Genomic DNA, 20,286 nt, shown 5'->3' with positions numbered 1-20,286 from the left:
TCAGCACCAATGCTATTATCACCTAGGTATTTTAAACAAAGCTACAAAAATTCATGTGAAATAATTTATTATCCTCTATTCTGCTGAAAAGTTACACTGTATTCTTGCAATCCTTGCAAGTTTTTGGAGGATATTTGCATTATTTGGGAGAAATCCCTGGTATTGTTTATACTTGTTACAGGTTAATTGAATTCCTTAGATGCAGATTTGACAAATGATAGTAGTAAAAACAGTTTGGAAGTCAAAATAGTTTATTTTTTTTTCATAAGTACTGTGAATCCTAAAGACCTCTGTTAGTGGGAAAAGAAGCCACTTGTTTTTTTTTTTGTTGTTGTTGTTTTATACTGAGAGTCATTACTTTACCTGAACTGAGTATGTGGCATTATTACCTTAAAAAAATCACCTAGCAGTGAATAGTAGGGTAAGATGGCTGCCTCTGCTCTGGTCTAGTACCGCAGTCCTTCCAAAGGAGAGAACATCCACACTGCTGAGTGCTGTAGGCCCCTCCTTAGCCTAGGGGACTTGTAAAGCAATGCTTCCATGCTGTGTAAAGTGTGGCCTCACGTGACATGCACATCAGTGAACTCAACTCTGACCATAGTTTGCATCTAGTAGGGTTCCAGCTGTTTAGTAATAGTGAAGTCACAGCTCCAACAGCACGGTTGTAACAAAGAGGAGTGAGAGATGGAATACCTGCTGGTTTCCATTCCCACAACATACATATTTCTGCAGCCAAACTGTGGAGAACATGGAAGTGTACAAGAAATCACTCCTAGAAATTTCTTGAGATGTTTTCATGGCATATCTCACAGATGAATGCAGGGGCACAGGGACTGTGTGTATTGTCCCAGGTAATTTCTCTAGAGCAGTGGTTCTCAACCTGTGGGTTGTGACCCCTTTGGGTTCAAACATCAGATATCCTGCATATCAGATATTTACATTATGATTTATAACAGTAGCAAAATTATAGTTATAAAGTATCAATGAAATAATTTTTTGACTAGGGGTCACTACAACATAGGAGCCGTATTAAGGGGTCACACATTAGGAAGGTTGAGGATTACTGCTGTAGAGTGTCTGTAAAAAAAGGTGTGTTTATTTTTATTTTATACTCATGAGTGTTTGTCAACATATATGTATGTGCACATGTGCATGTCTGATGCCTGCAAAGGCCATAAGAGGGCATGTGATCTTTTAGCTGGAGTTAGACGTGGTTATGAGTCACCCAGTATAGAAAGTAGAAGTTGAAGCCAGTCCCTCTGCAAGAGCAGCAAGTGCTCTTAAGCACTGAGCTGTCATCTCTCCGGCCCAAGTCTATAGAGTTTTTATGTTGGTGGGAACAATGAATGAGGTAGAGGTTCTTATTATGCATTACTCAGATGCTACTTTTTTAAAAAAGCTTTATTATTTTGTTTCTGTGTGTTTTTTTTTTCTTTGAATGTGTATATGCTCACCATGTGTGTGTCTAGTGTCCATGGAGGTCATAAGAAGGTGTTGGGTCCCCTATAGCTGGAGTTATGAATGGTTGTGGACCATCTTGTGGATGCTGTGACTCAAAACCAGGTCCTTGCCAACATCACCAAGTACCCTTAACCACTGAACCATCTCTCTAGCCCTACAGTTTCTGTTATGCTGATGTTCCAAATAAAATACAACTCTCCTATAGTTCACTACATTCAGTAAATAATATTCCTTCAGGGGTTATTCTGAAAAATATACAAAATAGACTTTAAAAATATAAAAAATATCCTTTAAACCAGTGGTTTTTTAACCTTTCTAATGCTGTGACCCTTTAATATTGTTTAATGTGGTGTCTCACAACCGTAGAGTTGTTTTTGTTGCTACCTCATAATTGTAATTTTGCTTCTGTAATGAATTGTAATGTAAACATCTGTGTTTTCTGATGGTCTTAGATGACCCCTGTGAAAGGGTTGTCTGACCCACAGGTTGAGAACATCTGTCTTAAATTATGTAAGTCATATCTTAGAAAATGAGATGTGCAAAGCAGATTTGAATTTAGTGGCTATGTCATTAATCTTTTTAAAATAGCATAACTTGATAATTGTTACTAACTCTAAATTATTAATTTTTCTTTCTTCTAGGGGCCATGTAATCTTAGTTCCAGAACTGAGTCTTCCTTTGGAGTACTATCTGATTCCTTTCCTCATCATAGTGGGCATCTGCCTCATCCTGATAGTCATTTTTATGGTAGGTCAGTTAACTCCTAATAATTATGAAAAATACTATGGGTAGATCAAAAAACTATTGACAAATTAAGAAAGAGAAATTTTATAAGTACATATGGAATATGTCTATTTATGTAAAGTTCTAGAGAAGGCAAATATAGTGTGAATGAATGAGAGAAAGAAAGAACGAACAAACAGTAAATGTGTATGAGGCCCTGGGGATGGGTAAAGGATTACTGGAACAGTAGGAGGGAACTCTCCCGGGTGAGAACCATGTTCTGTATCTAGATAGAAATTTGCGGTACACAAATGCATAGCATTTGTTTGAATCTATTAAATTGTATATGCGTGCATATTGTATATGTATACACACAGTACTTGGGGGGCATATACTGATATCTATAGCTTAGCTTGAAATGGATTATAAAAACTAAGGAGGACTGGAGAGATGCTCAGTGAGAAAGAGCACTTGTTCTGTACAGAAGACTGTTCAGTTCCCATCACCTATGTGATTCACAACCATCTGTAACTCCAGTTCCAGGGGACCTGATACCCTCTTCCGACTTTCTTGGGCACCAGGCATGCATGTAGTGCATACATACATACAGACAAAACACTCATACACTTAAAAAAATGAAATAATGAAAAAAAACTATGGAGAAAAAAGTAAGATGTATGAATTCGCATACAGAAATGAAGTATCATTTGTAGAGTCTAGGTAGTGGTATATTGATATCAGCAAATTCTCCAAGTTCATCTAGAAGTGAATTTGAGAAAATTCATATTAAAATGTAAAGAAAAAACATTAGGAGGGCTTAAACTAAAGGGATGATGCATGGTTGCTCGAAGACCATCATAAAGAGTATGGTTGCAGAACTCTAGAGGTCCAAGTTATTTTCAAAATGATACTAAAATAATATTGGCCCATGTCATGCTTAATTCTTCTTCTTCTTTTTTTTTTTTTAAAGAAAAGATAGTGTTTCACTGTGTATCCCTGGCTGACCTGGAACTCACTATGTAGACTCAGAGATCTGTGCACCTTTGCCTCCCTGGTGCTGGGATTACAGGTGTGCGACACCACACCTGGCTAAATCCTAATTCTTTTGGGATTATGTTGAAGACATTTCTAGAGGCTCTATGATATGTGATATAAAAGTATTTGAAGAGAAAATAGATATACAATTATTCTATATTCTTTATTCAAATATTAAGAGAAAAATTCAAACAATATAAAAGCCTTTCTTGTTCTTTTAGTCTGTTAGCAGCAGTGGTTACCTGTACAAGACTGGGTCTGTCAGCATTCCATCATGGAGTGTGGTGGTCTCGTCTTGTTGAGGGTTTGTAGGCAGTTAGCAGGTAGGGGAGAGGTCTCATTAGGTGTCACCCTCCCTGAGGTTTGCATGTAGTTAAAAGAGGAAGAAATGTTTCTTCTCAGTGCTATCTCCACTGGTAAGTTGCCCATGCTGCTAGAAATAACCTGTACCCACAACATGAGGAACTGTGTTAAAGAGTTAAAGGGTCGCAACATTAGGAAGGTTGGGAACAACTGGTATTAAAGGGTCAGAGCGTTAGGAAGGTGGAGAACCACTGGGCTAAACTATCTCCCCAGCCGTTTTCCTTGCAAGAGTTTCAGAATTTCAAGTTTTACTTTAAAGTCTTTGATTCAATTAGAGTTGATTTTTGTGCAGAATGAAATCAGAGATGCGGTTTCGTTCTTCTACATATGGATGGCCTGGATTCCTTGCACTGTTGGTCGAAAAGGCATCTTTTATTCCAGTATTGTTTTTAAAACATATGTCAAAAATCATGCAGTTGGTGTTGTGTGGGTTTGTATTTGGTCCTCTGTTCCATTGATGTGTTTGTCTGTACCAGCACCATGCTGTCTTTGTTGCTATAGTGTTGTAGTATAACTTAAAACCAGGGATGGCGATGCCTCCAGCATTATTTATTTTGATCAGGATTTCTTTGGATTTTTATTTTTTGTTTTCATATGAATTTTAAGTCTATTTTTTCTCTTTCTGTGAACACTGAGAATGGCATTAAAATGTTGGTAGGCTCACATTGAGTCTGTAGCTTGCTTTTGGTGGAGTGACCATTTTTCACAATATTGTTTCTCAGTTTCTCTAAGTCCTTTATCTTCACTTTCTTGTGGTGTGCACACATCACATTCCCTGTGCCTTAGTTCTTATCTCAGCCCCTTCCATCCTGTGGACTTTAGGCTGGCCTCTTGAACACTGTCATGCTAATTTGTTTTTTCTCATAACGTTTGAATGTCCTGATTGCTCAACTGCATCCTCATCCTTTACATTCTTTCTTCTGGTTGCTCAAGTATCTTATTGGTGCTTTCCACGGTGTTTTCTTTCTTTCTTAAAAATTTCAACTGTTTCTATTTAGTTTCTGAAATCTAGATTTTTTTCTGATCTTGTTTATCATATTATGACTTTTCATTCATATTGTTAACTGTCTGATCTTTCCTCTCTTGCTGATTTTCCTCCCCAGATTCTGGACTGAGTTAATCTGCACGCTTGTGTGGTATTCCAGGTTACTGATCATCTCCACTACTGAACTTCTGACATTTTCAGTCAGCAGTTTAATTAATCTTTCAATTCAGTGGCTGATGATATAGGATATTTTAATGGAGTCATGCTGCCTTACTATTTCTTGTATGTATGTTATACATTTGTTTGTGTAGATTTCTAGTTTTATTTGGGGATTTTTTTTTCTTGAAGGCTCAAACCTCAGTACCACTCAGAGGAGAAAACAAGCAGCATCAAACCATGTAAGATGTAGACATACACTAAAATAGGTTAAACCCTGTCCACTTGATCACCAATGATTGTGAAACAGTGAATGGGAAAACTAGTTCTGAAAGTACCATGAAAAATTGTTTTAGGTCAGGCGGTGGTGGCGCACGCCTTTAATCCCAGCACTTCGGAGGCAGAGGCAGGCGGATCTCTGGGAGTTCGAGGCCAGCCTGGTCCACAAGAGCTAGTTCCGGGACAGGCACCAAAGCTACAGAGAAACCCTGTCTCGAAAAACCAAAAAAACAAACAAACAAACAAAAAACCCCAAAAATTGTTTTAGGTAATTATAAAAAATTATAGATGAATGAAATGAAGAAGACAGGAAAAGGGGGAAAATGGAGGAGAAGCAAGATTAATTAAAAGGGAAAAAAGAAAATAACGGTTCTAGAAGGGAAGAGGACAGAGCATGAGATTACAAACAACCCAAGAGCATCAAGATTTTACAATAATGGCAAAATTAGATAAAAGAAATAAAATGTAAAAGCTTGGGTGGGCAAGATGACTTATAGAGTAAGGCTACATGTTGTAATACCTGACAATCTGAGTTTGATCTCTGCGACCCATATGCTGGAAGGAGAGAACCAATGTTGTGTGTACACACACACACACACACACACACACACACACACACACCACTTAAATGACAGATACATGTGAGTTTTTACAACAAGATAAAATGGTATTAAAAGTACAGTAGAGAGGGGGAAAGGTGGAAACATGGTAGGAGGGGACAAGATAGGGAAAGGAAAAGATTATTCAACAATGGAAAAAGCACAAACAAAACTTAGAAGAATGTACAATGGGGAATTTAAAAAATGTCAACTTTTACTGCTAAAACTGATGTGAAAAGGAAGGAACTAAAAATAAAAATGGGCTGGGGAGATGGCTTGGTTAGCAGAGTGCCCAAGGTCCAAGTATAAGGACCAGTGTCATCTCCAGCATCCAGAAGCTCTTGCCTGTAGTCCCGGTGCTGGGGGTGAAGATGAGACAATCCCTGAGGTCCATCCATCTTCACCTCATGTGTGAGCTCCAGTTTTAGTGTGAGACCCTGACGTAGAAAAGTAAGGTAGATATTGAGGAAGACACCTTTCTACCTCTGACCTACACACATTCATACATGTGCACCAGGACACATATGCATACATATGAACATGTACATACAGACAAAAAAGCAAAGAAAACTCAGAAGCATGGTGGGGGGAGGGATGAAGTGCTGGAGTTGTAAAACTTGCAGACTACCAGTTAAGTGCATGAGATGTGCAGGTGGGTGGGGAGGCATGCACAGAGGGCCAGGTGAACTTGCCTCTTGTCAGTCATGTGATTTCTGCTGGTGTTAATCTGTTGTTCAAGTGTCCGTTATCCACCAAAAATGTCTCTACTAATAGAGCTTTCTTTATGTACCAGGGGCCTCTGCCGGTCACAGTTAGCTTAGCAGTCTGTGGGCTAGCCAAGTCTTCTCACTCTCTTGAGTTTCCCTAGATTATATCCAAGGGAGTAGCTAATGTTCTAGCAGGGGCCATCTCTCAAATATGTTAAATGCATAAGAATCAGCCACAGCTTTGAGATGTGTACAGACGAAGGACCTGTGTTCTTATGTTTATGATCTAAGTCTTAGTCCCCATGCTGGTGGACTTCAGAGTCCTTGGGTTCTGCAGTTATGGATAGCAGATAGGCAACTAAAGAGTCAGATCCCATGCCCGAGCTATCAGACAGTATGGTTATTTCCAGCAGTGTGCCTGTTTGGGCCAGCAAAAGTGGGCTTATTCATTCAGTGCTCTGAGCCAACCCTCCTGTAGGTTACAATTTCAGCTCGTCAGCATCTGGCCCTCCTGCTTTTTATAAGTGTCTTCCTGCTTTTTATAAGTCTCTTGCCCAAGGGCTGTGCCATGTTAAATTATAACTCCCTGGCTTGTGGTTGCTCTCTATTCCCAGGCCCCTAATCTTGCTCAGTTTTAAACAGATTCCCTGTCAAAAGCTCACCCTCTAGTCGTAGTGATAAAATGGGGTTCCTCTCTACTACACTGGCTACCAGAGGGATCATTCTTACCTAAACCAGAAATTGCACTGCAGGCTGGTGAGGGCTATAAGTTTGTCTCCTAGGACAAGTCTCTTTTCACCATGGTCACCCAGCTTATTTTTAAGAGATGGGGTGGTTGTGTCTTCTCTCCTCACCAGTAAGCCATGATTGGGATTGTGGTTGGTGGAACTGTGTATCTGTGTGTCTGTGTATCTGTGTGTCCCCATCTGCTTCTCTACGTTGTCCCGGGTTCTGTTGCCGCCATTCTGAGTTTCTGAAGCTGACTTCCACTTTCTTCCTCTCTGCTTGCTTTCTTGGAAGCAGCTCTACTCTTTGTCATCCTGATGACTCTCCTTAACAGTCACAGGGAGGCAGCGTAAAGGCCTCCATTTCTCCTGGAAGGCCTCGGCTTCTTACTACATTATATTTTTAGGAAGCTATTCAGTGTAGTGAGACAAAGTGATTTCAGTTCTTCATATACTTCACTAACAGCTTTAAGACAATTTCGGTCACATGTGGAATGAGTTTTGTGTATTCTTAACCATCTGTTGTTGTTAGGTGTTTATGTGATTTAATTGTCTTTCAGAGAAGTAGAGTTTCATTCCACATTTATGATAAACCAGGTCCACACTGCTTTGGGATTTATATATTTATCAGTGAACAAAACACATAAAAATATTTTTTCTTATTCTTTCATTCATTCATTTTTTTTGAGATAGGGTTTCTCTGTGTAGCCCTAACTGTTCTGGAACTCTCTATGTAAACCAGGCTAGTCTTGAACTTGCAGAGATTTACCTGCTTCTGCCTCCCCAAGTACTGGGATTAAAGATGTGTGTACTACCATACCTGGCTTTCCTTGCTTCCTCCTTCCCTCCCTCCCTCCCTCCCTCCCTCTTTCCCTCTCTCTCTTTCTCTCTTCTTTTTTTCTTTTGTTCCTAAAGTCATTTTTTTTTCACTGCCCTTATTTACACTGTTGTCCCTTAGGGGATTTAGATGAAATAAAGTCTTTTTTTTTTTTTAAAAAAAAAGATTTGTATTTTATTTTTGAGATTATAATTTGGTTACATTTCTCCCTTTCCTTTCCCCCTCAAACCCTCCCATATACTCCTCCCTGCTTTCCTTCAAATTCATGACCTATTTTCTTAAAGCTAATTGTTATTGCATGCATATAAGTATGGATATAAGTAAGATATATATATATATATATATATATATATATATATATATATACTCCTAAATATAACCTGTTAAGTTCATATAATGCTACCTAATACGATGTTTTGGGGGCTGTCTGTTTGGTATTGGACAACCAATCAGTGTGCTCTTCCTTAGGGAGGACCACTTCTCCTATTCCCAGCTTTCCTCGGTTGCCTGTAGTTCTCTGTTAGCCTCATGGGCTTTTCTCCATCCAGTTTGGTATGTTCATTGTTGTCATCTTTGTTCAGCTCACATTTGGGCAGTTGTCTTGGTGAGACTTCATGGGTGTATCTTCTGGTGTTACTAGGGAGCAAACTCCCTAATCCTTGGGCTCTTAAAATCTTTCTGCTCCCTTTTCTGCAATGTTCCCTGAGACTTAAGGGAGGGTTTGTAGATAGATCCCCTGGGACTGGGCTGCACAACTTATTTAAGGCTTCATCCCTGTGGAAGACATTTCTGATTGTGTTAATTTCTCTTTCTATGTGAAGGGAACTCAATTCCAGCCTTTTCTCTGTTCTTTTGCCCCTTCTGTCTTAGGAGAGAAGAAAATTATCCCTGTGGTTCATTTGGAGGATTAAGTAGGCGTACTTGGCTGTACTCCAACCTACTATCACCTGTGGCTGTTGTTCAGCTCCTCAGGGTTGGCTCCACAGTAGCCCACACCATCTCAAAGCTACCATCAGATATTTGAATGGTTAAGGCTGTCTAATTGTATGGCTCAGTGAACAGCTCTCTTCCTCCAGTGAGTTAGTGTTTCACCTTCCTCCATAATTCATGGTCTTTTCTGGGCTGCTGAGATTCTAGGTGGTAAAGAGGCTTCACCAGAAACCTGTTACCCATTGTGAGTTGCTTTGTGATTCACGGATTACTTTACTTAAGTTTTAAGCTTCAGACATGTTTTTTTCCCCCCAGTGTCTTTTCCTATACATTTCTAATTTAGTTGTATTAAGGTCAGAAAACATGTTATGAGCTCTTATGTAATTTTCAAACACCCGCCCTGTGGCATCCTTTTGTAGTCAAATTTTATAAATGTTATTCACAGATGTGGAGAATGCCAGGTTACATGTCCTTTCATTTAAGTCTGTGGGTTTGTCTAACTTAAAAACAAATTTCTGTAATATAAAATTGACATATTTAAAATGCACAATTTAATGATTTCGATATATTCACAAACTGTGCAACTTTGACTATAGTTATCTGCAGTTTTACATTAGGTTTTCTAACACAATGCTAAGCAATAGAACACTATTATTTTTAATCTTCTGGTAGCCAGATTCAACAAAGTAAGAAGAAACAGGTGAGATTAATTTGAATACTTTAAGCTTAAAATGTTTTGAGCCCTCAGTCCACATACACAAATGTGGTTTTCATCTCAGTGCTGCATCTTGTGGGCTGCTGTGTGTCTATTCTCAGAGCATACCCTCACTTGGAAGGGTGGCGCTTTACGGGCTTTTTGTGACATGCGGTGACTAGTGCAGCCCTACTATTGGGATGTGACATGCAGTGAGAGCTAGTGCAGCTCTCTATTGGGATGTGACATGCAGTGAGAGCTAGTGCAGCTCTCTATTGGGATGTGACATGCAGTGAGAGCTAGTGCAGCTCTCTATTGGGATGTGACATGCAGTGAGAGCTAGTGCAGCTCTGCTATTTAAATGTGTTTGATTTAGATACAGATCCCTGAGGTTTTGAATTTTCATATGGCTCCCACAGTTTTCAGCATATTCATGAAGAAATATTCTTTTTACTATTCGGCTTTTTTAACCTAATGTGCTTACTGCATAGGTGTATTCATCCACCCCTTTAAACGTTAAGGCATCATTCAGTTTTAATAGTATCTTGTAAATAGTATAAAATTGGATTTTTTTCTTATTATATAGTCTCTTTAAGATTGATGAACTTTTTCGTTTACATCTATTGTATTTATACATAGTTGGATCAATGAATGCTTATTATTCAGCTTTTTAATGTAAATTTGGATTATATAATTTTTTTTATCTTTTTGCTACTTGTTTAAAGCTTATACCATATTGTTGGAGTTTTTTCTTCTTAGAAAAAGAGCCTTGTATAAACTAGTCAACCATTCTACTACTGAGTTATATGCCTAGCCTCATACTGTTATTTTTAATATTTTAAAACATTTATTATTTAAAACACTTAAAATATTTATTAAGGTATGGTTTACATAAAATAAGCCACACATATTTAAGTTGTACATTTTAGTAAATTTTAGCACATATATATATATATGTGTGTGTGTACACACAGGCATAAAAATACCACCATTATAGTCAAGATAATGAGATGTCTATCACCTTAAAAAATGTCCCTATGGCAGCTCAAAGCAGAGCCTGGAGAGGTTCTATAGAAGCCAGAGTTGTCATTCCCCAACTCATGTTACATAATCATCTGCTGATTCTTTAAATCTTTCAAAGTCATACAAAAATTAAAAACTGCCACCCCTTAAGCTTGCCTGGCATGATGCACTGAAACTTCTGTAGATTGTTAGCAGTAAAAACACCAAATAAAAATCTCCCAGATATAACTCTCAAAAAAAAAATGTCTCTGTGTTCCTTGGTAATCTTGATGTCTCTTGACTCTGAGGCCTAGATATCTACAAACCTGATTTTAGTCACTGCAGTTTGTTTTCAGTAGCTTTAAATGGAATTATGAACTAGGTTGTCTTTTATGTCATTTTTGGCATCATTTTTGAGATTCATGTAAATTATTGAATATGTTGATTATTCATTCTTTCATTCTGATTTATATTCCATACCAACTTACTTGGTGCTCATGGAGACCAGAAGAGGGTGTTGATTCCCCTGGAACTGGAGTTACCAGTGGTTGTAAACATGTGGGTGCTGGGAACTGAAACTGGGCCCTCTGCAAGAGCTGCAGGTGTTCTTACCCGCCGACCTATCTCTGTAGCCTCAATTTCCCATTGTTTTTGACCAGTTAAAGTATTCATAATCTGTAGCCTACTATTTGTATTTTTGCAAACACTAGTTATAGACTATTTATAATGTCACTACCAGTAAGTTTGGGATGGCAAAATGGCCCAGAGAGTAAGGCTTGCTGCGGAGCCTAATCACCTGAGTTGGATTCCTGGAACCCCATGGTAGACGGAGAGAACCCATTCTTGCAGGGTGTCCTCTGACATCCACATGCTCCTGTGTATGCCACACCATACAGAACAGATACTTAAGTAAATAAATGTAATAATTTTAAGAAGATAAACTTCATTAATAAGAAATTCAAAGAATAATATGTAAGTTAACTAATCACTTTTAACTTAATTTTTAATTAATAATATTGTCATTAGAATTGAATAAATGAATTGTTTTTACAGCAGCTACCCAGAAATGTAAGTTTTTTTTTTTCTCCAAAACTGTCACTTTTGGGCTTTTCTGTTAGGATCTATCTATCTATCTATCTATCTATCTATCTATCTACCTACCTATCTAATCTATCTATTTTTATTCTTTGTGTCTTTCACATCATGCCTCCCAGTTTCACCTTCACCCCCAGAAAAATAAACAAAACAAAATAAAATTTAAGAGAAAAGGGGTGGGGGAGAAAGGGAAAACCTCATCATGGAAGTTACGGTGGAGAGATTGTCCAGAGGTTAAGAGCACTGACAGCTCTTCTGGAGGTCCTGAGTTCAATTCCCAGCAACCCCATGGTGGCTCACAACTGTTTGTGGTAGAATCTGATGCCCTCTTCTGTCACAAAGGTGTACCTGCAGATAGAGCACTCATATAAGTAAAACTTTTTTTTTTTTTTTATTTCAGTGCCTATTTGTATATGACCTGTCCTTTTTTCACCCTATCTTTAGATCACAAAATTTGTCCAGGACAGACATAGAAACAGAAGAAACAGACTTCGTAAAGATCAACTTAAAAAACTCCCTGTACATAAGTTCAAGAAGGGTAAGTGAATATTGTTATTTTCTAAATAATAACATTTAGTATGTGTCAGAGTACATGAGGGCCATACTTACACTACATTCTGAGTCTCGACTATATACCATGCCCAAGAGTGATTTCTTATTAATAAAGAAACTGCCTAGACCCATTTGATAGGCCAACCCTTAGGTAGGCGGAGTAAACAGAACAGAATGCTGGGAGAAAGAAGCTGAATTGGGAGTCGCCATGATTCTCCCACTCCAGGCAGATGCAGGTTAAGATCATTCCTGGTAAGCCAGCTCGTGGGCTACACAGATTAATAGAAATGGGTTAGATCGATATGTAAGAGCTAGCCAATAAGAAACTGAAACTAATGGGTCAGGCAGTGTTTAAAAGAATACAGTTTCCGTGTAATTATTTAGGGTAAAGCTAGCCGTGCGGGTGGCCGGGTGCTGGGGACGCAGCCCCGCTGCCCTTATTTCAACAATGAATGTTTATGAGAGATATTTTTATCCTCTGGTAGCCTGGTAAAGGCAGGAACAAGGTATGGAGTTGACAGAAAACGTAAAATAGTAAAAATGGAAAAAATATATTGTCACTGCCATGTGCAGTAGTAGATAATGTCAGAGAAAAAGGTAGTCTATCCTCCTACGTTCTCATTTGCTGTGTTATATACTGCATTGTGCTGGTAAAACCATAGGTCGCTGTTAGGTGTTTGCACTTTGCATGCCACTTAATTGTTATGCTAATATGAAATGGGTGCTATCGTTATCCTTCCATAATACACAAGGAAATGGGGCTTTACTGAGGCTTGAACTGTATTGGCAGAGCTGGAGAGGAGTCCAGGTTTTGTGTTACAGCCAGCATAGTTTCCTTCTCTGTGTTTAGAGAGCTCCATATATATATATATATATATATATATATATATATATATATATATATATATAGTGTAGGTATATACCTGTTAATCCTTTTGACTAGTACTTCCCAGACTTCATTCTTTATATCAATATAATGTTTTATTTAACGAGGGTAAGGAACATAAGGTGAAAATAGAAAAGGCATCCAAACATAGTTCTAGGGGATGGAGAGAGATGGCTTATGGATGGAGAGCACTGGCTTCTCTTCCAAAGAACTGGGATTCAATTCCTAGGACCCACATGGTGGCTCAAAACCATCTGTGACTCTAGTCCCAGGGCACTCCAGCACCCTCTGTGGCTTTTATGGGCACCAGGCATTAGACATATGCACAGACAAAATTTGCCCATATACATAAAATAAACAATTGAATGATTAATAAATAAAAAGCAAAGTTTCATTTTCCACATAACTAATGTTTTATTTTCCACATAACATAAATGTTTTATTGTCATTTACAATTTTATCTTGCTAAAAATATAACAATAAGAAAGATGTAAGATATTGCATTTCAATTTTAAAAGGGACAGAGAAGCTGTAAACTGCTAGCATATAAGGTGAGTTATCTAAAAGTTCTTTACAGATCAGACCCAGTATTAAAGACTAGCTTTAGGAATCTCCTTTTAAAGCTCTATTTTATATGCTTAGTTTTGTATTTCTTAATCCCTAGTTTAAAGATATTTTTTTTTCTTGAATAATGTGAGATAATCCAGGTCCTCCCAGAGCCTCCTCACCTCCCCACTGACCCAGCTCCATGCCCTTTCTTTCTTCAAACAAAACCCAAACCAAAAAAACCCCAAGAAACACACACACTGAAAACCCCCACAAAAACACACATGAAAAAGGAAACCAAAATATACAAGCAAAAAACCAATGAGACAAAAAAATATCCAAAGAAAGCAATGTGAACCAAAAAGTCTATGAAAATACCATTGAGTTTGCTTTGTGTTACGAACTACTGGGCATGAGGCCTGCCCTCAAGTATGGTTATATCCATTGAGATTCCATTGGAGAAGACTTTCCTCTTTCAGTGTTCAGACCTACTTTAAATTTTTTTCCCCTAGGGCTGGGGAGATGGCTCAGAGGTTGGAAGCGCTGGCTGCTCTTCCAGAGGTCCTGGGTTCAGTTCCCAGCGACCATATGGTGGCTCACAACCATCTGTGGTTTGATCTGGTTCCCTCTTCTGGCATGCAGACAGAACACTGTATAAATAATAAATAATTAAAAAAATAAGTAAATAAAAAATAAGTAAAATCTATTTGTTTAAAAAAAAATTTTTTTTCCCCTAAAACAAAATATTTTTAGAACATGACATTGAAGGCTGACAAGATAGTTCAGCTGGTAAAGGTGCTTGCTGTCAAGTCTACTGACCTGAATTTGATCCCAAGTACCTATGTGGTGGACAGGGAGCGTTAACTAAAAACATGCATGTTTTACATGCATGCAATAACGAAGAAGGAAGAAGAGGGAAATAAAGACAAGGATATTGAGACTACTTCGGGTTAAAATGTTTAGAAGAGATTTGCAAAGTTGGCTTTTCCTCTCAGAAGAGCAGCCATGTGGAATTTTGAGCAGAAGTAGCACCTTTTTTCCCTTTTCTCTTTTCTTTTAGCATTCCTATAATCTTAGCACTTGGGAAGCAGAGAGAGGCAGGTGGATCTAGATGAGTTCAAGGCCAGTCTGGTCTCTACAGTGAGTTCCAGGTCCAGTCTGGTCTCTACAGTGAGTTCCAGGTCCAGGGTACATAGCAAGACCCTGTCTCAAAAAACACAAAACAAAAAAGTTCTCCCCCCCCCACCCCCTGGCTGTATTAAGAATAGGGGTACAGGGTCAAGGATATAAACAACTAGCAGATAGTAAGTTACTGCATTAATTATAAATGTGCTTGGGTCACCATTAGGGAGGTAAAGTCTTCTAATTTTGGATACATCTGGAAGATGGGATGCAGTCGGTTTATTGATGGACTAGAAGTAGGGAAAGGATGGAGTCTGCTTTTTTGTTGTTGTTTCAGAAAAAGGACAAACAGACCTTTATTTGAGAAAGATCCTTACTGGACACAGGCTGGCTAATCTCTGGCAGGCTGGGTATGGGAGAATATCCCACCGCTTTTATATATTCTCTAATCTCCAGTTTGTTGTTGTTTGTTTGCTTTAGTAAGTAATGAGAAATAAAATTTAGTTTGCAAATGAGAGGGGAAAAAAGAGAATTTTTATATACTCTCAAGAGCCCCTTCTGGATTTGTTTGACAGTTCAGCCCTACACTGGTTTTACATGCTTTATCTGTCATTTGTGAGCTTGTAACTTCTATTTTCATAAGACTGTATTCTTGATTTTATTGTATAATCCTGAATTTCTTGTTTAAAAACCAAAGCCAATTTAAAACTCCCCCCATCTTGATATTTCATATAAATTCATTTACTTTTTGTATTTGGTCTGAAGTGGGTTCTAATTTCATTTTTGGAATATGGAAATCCAATTGTTCAGAATCATTTATTGAAAAGAATAGTCTTACTGAATGAATAGTCTTTTAAAGAGAGGAATATTTTGTTCTTTGAGAATTTTATATATATAAACAATTATCTTGACTGTATGCACCCCACTACTCCCTCTCACATCTCCTAGGCACCCCAACATGTGCATCTGTCCATCATGCTCCCCTCTCCCCTTTTAAAGCCCATGCTGTTTAGGGGCCTCTGGGCCTCCCTGGCCAGTAGCTCAGAGAAAGGTATCCCACTTCTGGTAAGGAATTTTCGTTTAACATTTGATGTCTTCTCGGGGAAGCATTGTCCACCCATGCAGGGTATCTGTATTTTAACTCTTCCTCTTCTTCCCTCCCTTCTTTCCTTTTGTTATTTTCTAAATTTAGTTTAAAAGCACTAGGCTTCTATAAGAGTTTCTCATACATCTTAGCTTGATTGGCTCACCCCACCTTCCCCTCTCCCCATCAATGATTATTTCTTCATTTCCTCAGCCATGTTTTGTTGTTGTTTGTTTATAAAACCAATCATGGATTCTCAACTGTGGAGTAGTTTTTAAATCTAATTTTAAAAAGCAGTCAGTTGTACCCATAAAAGTCAGGCCACTGTTGCACCTGTATGCTCAGCGTGCTTGCTGTGCAGTTAGTGCAGTGCACAGCATCCATATCTGAGCAGAACTATCAGCAACAATTCTTCCCTAGGAATGTGCATAGTCTGCTACTGTAGCGAAAACGGAGGGGACTTTCAGCTTCATCTCTGCCTCATTTCTCTATGTCCTACAGCCAAAGTGTGTGCCATCTTTAGAAATAGGATCTTACCATCTAGTGCTGGTGTGCAGCCAACGGCAGTGAGAATAACTTTATGGTTTGTGGAGTATCAGGGGATTCCTCTGCCAGTAAGCCATAGGAAGACAACCTACTCCTGGGACTTAAGGTTTTTACCTAGCAACCTTATGGCTCCTGGGAATATTTCTTCCTACCTATTCACTTCATTCAAACACTTGAATAGGGACAGTTTTACCATCCTTCTAGGCACCTTTCCAAATCTGTAAGACACACAAGGGTTAGCATTTACAGAAGGTAGGCAGTCTCTGAAGGCCTGCTGCTGTCCTGGGCTGCTATTAAAAAAGTGTTCACAAGATCCAGTACTGCATGGAAAGATCCTATCACTTGTATCAACGGTGTTGTCAAAGAGCAGTGTTCTGTGCAGCAGCATGGATAAGGACACTAATCCATCTAACTCTCGATAACCCACAGTCATTTTCCATGAGTCACTTGATCTCATCATAATGTGCTGCTGCATCTGCCGTGGAGTCTCTGTGCATCCTTCTAAACACCCAGCAGTCTCAGTGAGGCTGGATCAGGCCCAAGGGGAAGCGAGAACAACAGTCTCCTGTGCCTGCCACAGGAGTCGGCTTCCCAGGTCTGATAAGCTCAGGCTGGCACTGTGTCCCTCTCATTTTCATTGGCACAGCTGGCTGCCGAAAGCCCCAGGCTAGGCGATAAATCTCCAACTCCAGTGTACTTTTTTTTTTTTAAATAGGGGAAGAAATGTATACAGAACACTATGGTGTGTGTGTGTGCGTGTGTGTGTGTGTGTGCGCGCGCGCGCGCACGCGAGAGCACACACACGTTTATGGGTAAATACTGTACACCCTTTTCATTTGCACTATTTTTATCATTTATATTTTCTCTGAACCATTGCTCAGGCAACAGTTTCCTGCCTTCCAGAAACTAACACAGTTGTCTTTCTGTTAATGTTTTGTTCAGGAAACCAGGACAGGTCTGACCACACTGATCTTCTGAATGGCCCCGATAGACCCTTCTGATTGTTTTGCCCTTCTCAGCTCCTCTGGATTGCTTCAGGAATTTAAATTCAATTTACATGCTAGACTGCAATTAAGATATACCAGAGCTCCTTCTACCTTACAAAGATTACATCTGCCATGGAGCTTGGCAAGTCCACTAAAGCCCTATCTACTCCCAAGGTCTTTACTGAAAAAAGGAAAAACTTATTTTTTTCTTTTTACATTTATTTGTATTTATTTGTAGGGGGAGTGCAGGTGTCACAGGGCACATATGTGAACATCTAAGTTGATTCTCTTCTTCCACCATGTGAGCTTGAGTATCAAACTCAGGTCAAGTCTTTGGTGGCAAATCCCTTTAGCTGCCTTTATGTCAAACCTGACTGGTATCTTCCATCACTTTTACTATACTCTATTCAATTTTTGGACACCCAACAATAGCTCTTTAGCAGAGAAATAATTTTTATTCTTTTCCTTGTATCCTGCCAACTCTAGGAGATAAAAGGCCAACACGTCCATCTTGTTTTCTCCTTTTTCTACCTTTCCTACCAAAGCAGTGGTTAATACAAGGATAATACATGACTTTTTCCCACTGTAATTCCACTTGTAATCTCACAATGTCCTTCTGGAAGATAGCTGAGCCTTAGTTGCATGTCTTATTGCCCACGGAAAAACCATGCAACTTCTGTCACAAACTGCTTTTGAGTTCATCTCACCTTTGCTTTTAGGGATTGCAACACATTCTTTAGCCTGTCAGCTCTTTGGGGAGAGAGGTGGGCCCATATTCATCAAGGAGGCATGACACTTCATTCCACACAGAAGATCGTCAGTCTAAGTGGCCCACTTTCAGGTGGCTTGGCGTTGGTTTTATATCTTGTCTCTCATTGTTTAGAATTGCCAGTTTAGCACAGCAAGGATACTCTCCATCCATATCACACAAGGAAAATGGCTCTATCAGGATTATCCCACATATGCTACACCCTCAGACAGGTCTACCTCAGTTAGATTTTATCGTCATACCATGGGCCACACAACTTCTCCCCAAGTCATCTTTGGTCATATCAGTCCCTATTCAGGTGCCAATTGTGTTGTGCTTTTCTTGGGAGGTCATGAATAAATGTTTATTTACCCTAGATAGGGCACTGATGACAGACCCAACAAATAACTCCACCTTAGTCTGGCTTAGTGAACGAATGGAGTTATTGAGGTTACCTAAAGGAGTACGGGCAACTCTAGGGAGTCACTTCCCCGAGTGCACCCCAGCATGGGTGATGACTCAGAGGAGCTGCATCCCTGACGTGTCACACACAACCAGCAGAGCTCCACTAAGGTCTCTTCTCTCCCACAGTAGTCTGCAGAGTATATAGAATCTTTGAGAAGGGTCATATGAGTCTTTTAAGTCTTAAGAGCTTCTGGAATAGTATGAGTCTCAGTCTTCATGCAGGGATGTTCCAGTTCAGAGGAAATAGCTACAGAGCACCATGTTTTCAAAACTCCACACATTTAAAGAAATAAACTGACATGGATCTATAAGTATCTTAGTTATTTGCTGTTTCTTTGATAGAATACCATGACCAAAGCAGCTCAAAGAAGAGTCTATTGTGGCTTGTGGTTCTAGAGGAAAGAGTCTGTGATGGCAGGGAACGTGACAGCAGGCAGCTGGCCTAGTGGCAGCAACAGGACAAGGCAGGACAAAGCCCTGCTTTGGACAAACCATCTAAGAAAAATTATTTTCAGGACAGTTGATGAAATTTGAATTTACTTTGAATGATATTAATTCAGATATTAAGAAACTGTCATTCATTATTAGGCATGATAATAGTGTGATTATGCTTTTAAAACTCTTGATATATAGTAATATTTAATAAAATGATATGACTGTATTGTCTTATTTTTTTCAAGACGAGGCCAGTATCACTCGGTCAGGCCCCATCCACCTCTTAAAGTGTCTACCACCTCCCAACAGTGCCATGTTGGGGAACAAATCTTTAAAACATAGGCCTTTTGGGGGGCACTCACTATTCAGATGATAGCATGCCCTTTGCTAGGATGTTTCTACTCGGGTGTTAGTGTTCTCTTCTTAATTTCTACCAGTGCACTTTCTAGAAGGAAATTTAAGTTTGAATTTTTTATAGTTACTTTACCTGAGATTAAACTAAACACACAGATAATCTATCCAATAAGTACAAATCATTTAGAAGCACTATTGCTTTATCCAAGAGTTAATATAGGCCTAGTTCCTCATATGTACTGAAGTGGAGCAGGCTTTTAACTTTATATTCTTATGAGCCACCAAGTGGTGCTGGGATTTGAACCCTGGTCACCTATCTAGCCCAGGATTTGTATAAATTTAGGTGTCTTGAAGTCAGCTCTGGAAGGGATTTTAACCCTAATTTCCTAGATGACTGCTTACGAATACTTCAAAGCTAGGGAGGTGACTCGATGGGTAAAGCACCTGCCAAGCAAGTGTGAGAGCTGTGTTTGGAATCCATAGCCCCTCTCCACCCCCAAGCCAGCATTGAGTCTTGTAATCCTGGAACTTCTCTGGCAAGATAGGATGTGGAGAGTGAAGAATCCTCAGAAGCTCTTAGGTCAGCAAGAGACCCTGTTTCCAATAAGGTGGATAGCAAATACCAACACTCAAGGTTGTTCTCTGACCTCCATGCACATGTACAAACAAAAATATACTACAAAAAAATCCAGGTACTACAAGTCTAAGGGGAATATTTAAACGTGACTAGAAATCTAGGTACATATGCTAGGAGACAATAGAACATAATGGCTGAGACAATGCAAAGACTTTGAAGTATACAGCATTCTGGAATTCTGGATTTCTCCATATATTATGTGTGTGATCTTGTACAGTTCCTTAACCTCACCATACATTTAATGTGTAAATGTGACCAAGAGTACCTACTTTGGGGGGGATTTCTTCTTATTTTAAGTTACCAGGCACCTAACTACTGTAGCTTTAAAATTTT

At 39.1% G+C, this 20,286-nt stretch overlaps 1 protein-coding gene across 2 annotated transcripts in view; it reads left to right on the top strand.

The window, feature by feature from the left end:
• Nucleotides 1-20,286, top strand: part of Rnf13 (ring finger protein 13) — a 74,713-nt gene that overhangs the window by 50,467 nt on the left and 3,960 nt on the right. For both annotated transcript variants that reach the window (XM_041659342.1, XM_041659343.1), the window contains exons 7-8: nucleotides 2,103-2,208; nucleotides 12,037-12,130. In XM_041659342.1, the coding sequence (XP_041515276.1) occupies nucleotides 2,103-2,208; nucleotides 12,037-12,130 (200 nt within the window). The remainder of the gene's footprint in view (nucleotides 1-2,102; nucleotides 2,209-12,036; nucleotides 12,131-20,286) is intronic.

This window comes from Microtus oregoni, unplaced genomic scaffold (assembly GCF_018167655.1).
Source record: "Microtus oregoni isolate MIOR12 unplaced genomic scaffold, Mior012 000010F_ref0000083, whole genome shotgun sequence".
NCBI lineage: Eukaryota > Metazoa > Chordata > Mammalia > Rodentia > Cricetidae > Microtus > Microtus oregoni.
The sequence above is the reverse complement of the archived record's forward strand: the minus strand, read 5'-3'. Positions and strand labels throughout refer to the sequence as shown.